At 41.5% G+C, this 3522-nt stretch overlaps 1 protein-coding gene across 1 annotated transcript in view; it reads left to right on the top strand.

The window, feature by feature from the left end:
- The window catches only part of LOC118452214 (homeobox protein Meis1-like), a gene marked incomplete at its 3' end in the record, with an annotated part of 23819 nt that extends 20618 nt beyond the window's left edge, over nucleotides 1-3201 (top strand). The window contains exons 3-6 of the mRNA XM_035893671.1: nucleotides 36-177; nucleotides 711-761; nucleotides 1601-1651; nucleotides 3055-3201. Of these exons, the coding sequence (XP_035749564.1) occupies nucleotides 36-177; nucleotides 711-761; nucleotides 1601-1651; nucleotides 3055-3201 (391 nt within the window). The remainder of the gene's footprint in view (nucleotides 1-35; nucleotides 178-710; nucleotides 762-1600; nucleotides 1652-3054) is intronic.
- Nucleotides 3202-3522: the final 321 nt, after the last annotated feature.

The following is a 3522-nucleotide window of genomic DNA, read 5'->3' as shown; positions in this document are numbered from 1 at the left end:
CTCTGTGTGTGTGTGACTATTGTATTTTCTTTCAGACACCCCCTGTTCCCTCTTTTAGCACTGATTTTTGAGAAATGTGAATTAGCTACATGCACACCCAGGGAGCCCGGGGTAGCGGGAGGCGATGTTTGCTCCTCTGAGTCTTTCAATGAAGACATAGCAGTGTTCGCCAAACAGGTCAGCAAAAACGGGTTGAAACAGTAAAAGGAAAAAAAAAAGAGGGGAAAAAAAATCGTAACGAGAAAAACAAGTCTCTGTTGAGATAAAGATGCGCGTTTCCCCCTCCCCCCCTCTCTTACTGCAAGAGGCAAAAAAAAACCCCAAACCCACCCAAAAAGCCCAACCAACAAAAAAAAAAAAAAAAAAAAAAAAAAAATCGGGAAATCTCGGCATTTACCACCCCGCTAAAGAAATGAATTCATGGGAGCGGTCGGTGCCCGGGTGGGAGTTTTGCTGCGCGGCTCCTAGGAGCTGGGCCGGGGCTCTGCCCGGGAAGCTCCGTAGGTATTTTTCGGTGTATTTGATTCACTTGTTCAAGTGTTTGGCTGATGTACTAAATCCAGCAGTCAGGGCTTTGCACGAAAGGTTGCATAATGGACCCGACAGTGTAATGAAGCAAGAAATAATAACGTCTGCTTTTTCTGCTTCCATATTTCAAATCTTTTTTATTATTATTTTTTCCCCCCTTTCCTCCCCTTTCTTATATTTAGATCCGAGCAGAGAAACCCCTCTTTTCCTCTCATCCTGAACTGGATAACTTGGTAAGAGTTAACAACACTTCTTCCTCTCCCCACCCCCACCCCGCCACCCTCCCTTCCCTTCCCATTTATTTTTTTTTTTTTTTTAACTTCTATGTCTTCTGGCGAGGTGGTTTAGCAGTGCTAAATTGAAAAATTTCTCATGTGGATTTTTTTTTTCTAATTATTATGATGCTTTTTCTAATTACAAGTAAATACAGTGCAGTAATTGCGTGGAAGTAAAAAAAAATAATCCCATAAGGACATATAGAAAGCAAGCCCCATCCAAAGGGGAGCTTGCGGGCTCGGTGGTGAGCTCGCCTGCCCAAGAGGAGCGTGGATTTATCCACGCTGTAGCCAGCCCGTCCACGCACCTTTTAAGCAGCTCAGTGGGAAACGTAGAGGCTCACTGTGGCTGCAGATGCACGGTTGCGTCGCCTAACTGATGGAAAATGAGGTCTATTCTCTCTTTCTTTCTTTTTTTTTTTTTTTCCTCCTTAAGGATAAACAAATATTTTGCCTCCGCTGTAGGAGTCTTGCTCCCGCTTTCGCGAAGCGAGGAGCCAGTGATGGTGTTTAGAGGTTGGGGTTTTTTTTTTTAAGGAAATGTTTATGATCCGTATAATTTAGTTGCTTCGTTGCAATAGGGATTTTTTTTTTTTTTGGTTAACTCTAGATCGCTTCTCGTTAAACAGCGCACAAAGCCACCGCTATTAAGTTTTAGTGTTATTGCCATAAATCAAAACAACTTTTTATTTACTACTAGAGAAAAGTCAAGCTACAAAGTGCGGCAGGGGCGGCTGTGGGAAATATCCCCAAATCCAGGAATGAGATAAATACTGGTGTTGTTTGTATCTTTGCAGATGATTCAAGCCATACAAGTATTAAGGTTTCATCTGTTGGAATTAGAGAAGGTAATTTTTGTCTCTCACTCTCTTTCTTCCTCCTCCGTTTCAGTACTGCTGAAGTTCAGGCTTCTGGTAAATTTGCATAAATGTCTTTCTTTCTGGTAATTAGTGTCAAGACCAATCTTGGCGTCCATTTCTCTTCGCAGTTTAATTACAATTTCAGCCTCTAAAACCGGGCTCTCAAACGCCCAGGCCTTGTGTTCATTGTAATACTTTGCTGGCTTTGTATAAATAGTTGCAGTTCTGTGGTGCCGCAGATGAGACTCGAAATGGTTGGTTCAGCCAAGCACCTGAAATCGTGATTTTTAAATGAACAAAAAAAAGATTTTATTTTTTTTCGTGGTGGTGGTGAGGAAGAGACTTTGGTTGCAGTTAGTTGGAATGGGGATTTTTTTTATTTTTTTTTTTTTTTTTGGAAGAGCCATCTGCAGGTCAGGCTCAGGGCAGGGATTGTCCTGTAACATTTTGCAGAGACAAAGCAGAGTTGATAGTTGTGCCTGTCTCTTGTTCCTGGGAATATTGTACACCTCCGAACAGAAGAAAGAGATTGCAGCCTAAATGCAGGGGGGTTTGCCGGCTATTTTAGAAATCTTAGGAAGGAGAATGCTAATTTCTAAGGCGGCAATGTCATCCGAGCTCACATTAAATTGGAAGTGCGCTCTGGTTTCCTGAGGATTTTTTACGTGTCATTGATAGCTGGCCTAGAAGAGAATTCCCTTTCTCCTAAAAATAAACATTTTGAGAGGTTTTTAAATAGTTGAAAAGTTTCTCAGGAGCCTCAGCCACTTTATCTAACCATAACTGGCAGGTTGTTCTCGCTCTCCCCAAAATGTGTTAAAATCTGCCCATTAATAGAGGCAGCTCAGGTACGAGTCTATCAGGGCGGCTGGGGATTTCAGGGCACGGATGCCTATAATGTATTGCAGCCCAGTGCATCGGGATTTTTTTTTTTTTTTAAATCCTTTTTTCTGTCCTCATACCCCTTTGGAAAGGGTTTATGATGAAATAACTGGATGAAATTAAATAGTTTACCTTAAATGTCACCCATGCAGGTCACCTCTCTAATGGCCACAGCTCCGGGAGCAGATGAATTTAACACGGGTGTTGAATATGTTGTAGCCTGTGAATCATCTTGTCACTGTCAATTTTCTGGGATATCTCTATTTTGCGAGAAAAGAAAGTTATTCCTAATTCTGGATGCGTCTAGAGGTCTCGGGGGGATAATTGCAGTGTGTTTCCCCTATTTAGGACTTTTGATGTCACAGGGGTGAAGGGGGGAGACTGGTTGCACTTGTCAATTGTACTTACGTATTCCTGATTATATTTTCTTCCTTCCCCCCCCCTTTTTTTTTCCTTTTCCTCTTTTTTTTTTTTTTTTTTTTTTTTTTTTAACCTCTGTCATAATGTAGGTACACGAATTATGTGACAATTTCTGCCACCGGTATATTAGCTGTTTGAAAGGAAAAATGCCTATCGATTTGGTCATAGACGATAGAGAGGGCGGATCAAAATCGGACAGTGAAGACATAACAAGATCAGCAAATCTAACAGATCAGGTATGATCTCGCCAATGCCGCACATGCTGAAATTTGTATGCAGATCGCTCGCTGGGTCACTACGCCTCCTTTTATTATTTGCATATGATTAAGTCCCTTTTAGATAAATTTCCATCGAAATGAAAATTTTTGAATAATGTGGCTATTATTGCTTCATTAAGGCTTGCTCCCGGATTCGACCTGGCGAGATGAGCTTGTAAAAGCGTCGCCTGCAAACTCGACCTGTTTCTTGTCGCTTTTAATTTTTGTCTTTATTTTATTTACCCTTTACAATAATAGAAGTGGTATCCGTGAATCGCTGACTTCTTGGTGGTGTAGGGA

Source organism: Egretta garzetta, unplaced genomic scaffold (genome assembly GCF_000687185.1).
Source record: "Egretta garzetta isolate BGI_Z169 unplaced genomic scaffold, ASM68718v1 scaffold360, whole genome shotgun sequence".
Lineage (NCBI taxonomy): Eukaryota > Metazoa > Chordata > Aves > Pelecaniformes > Ardeidae > Egretta > Egretta garzetta.
Note: the sequence above shows the minus strand (reverse complement) of the source record. Positions and strands in the feature narration are given on the sequence as shown.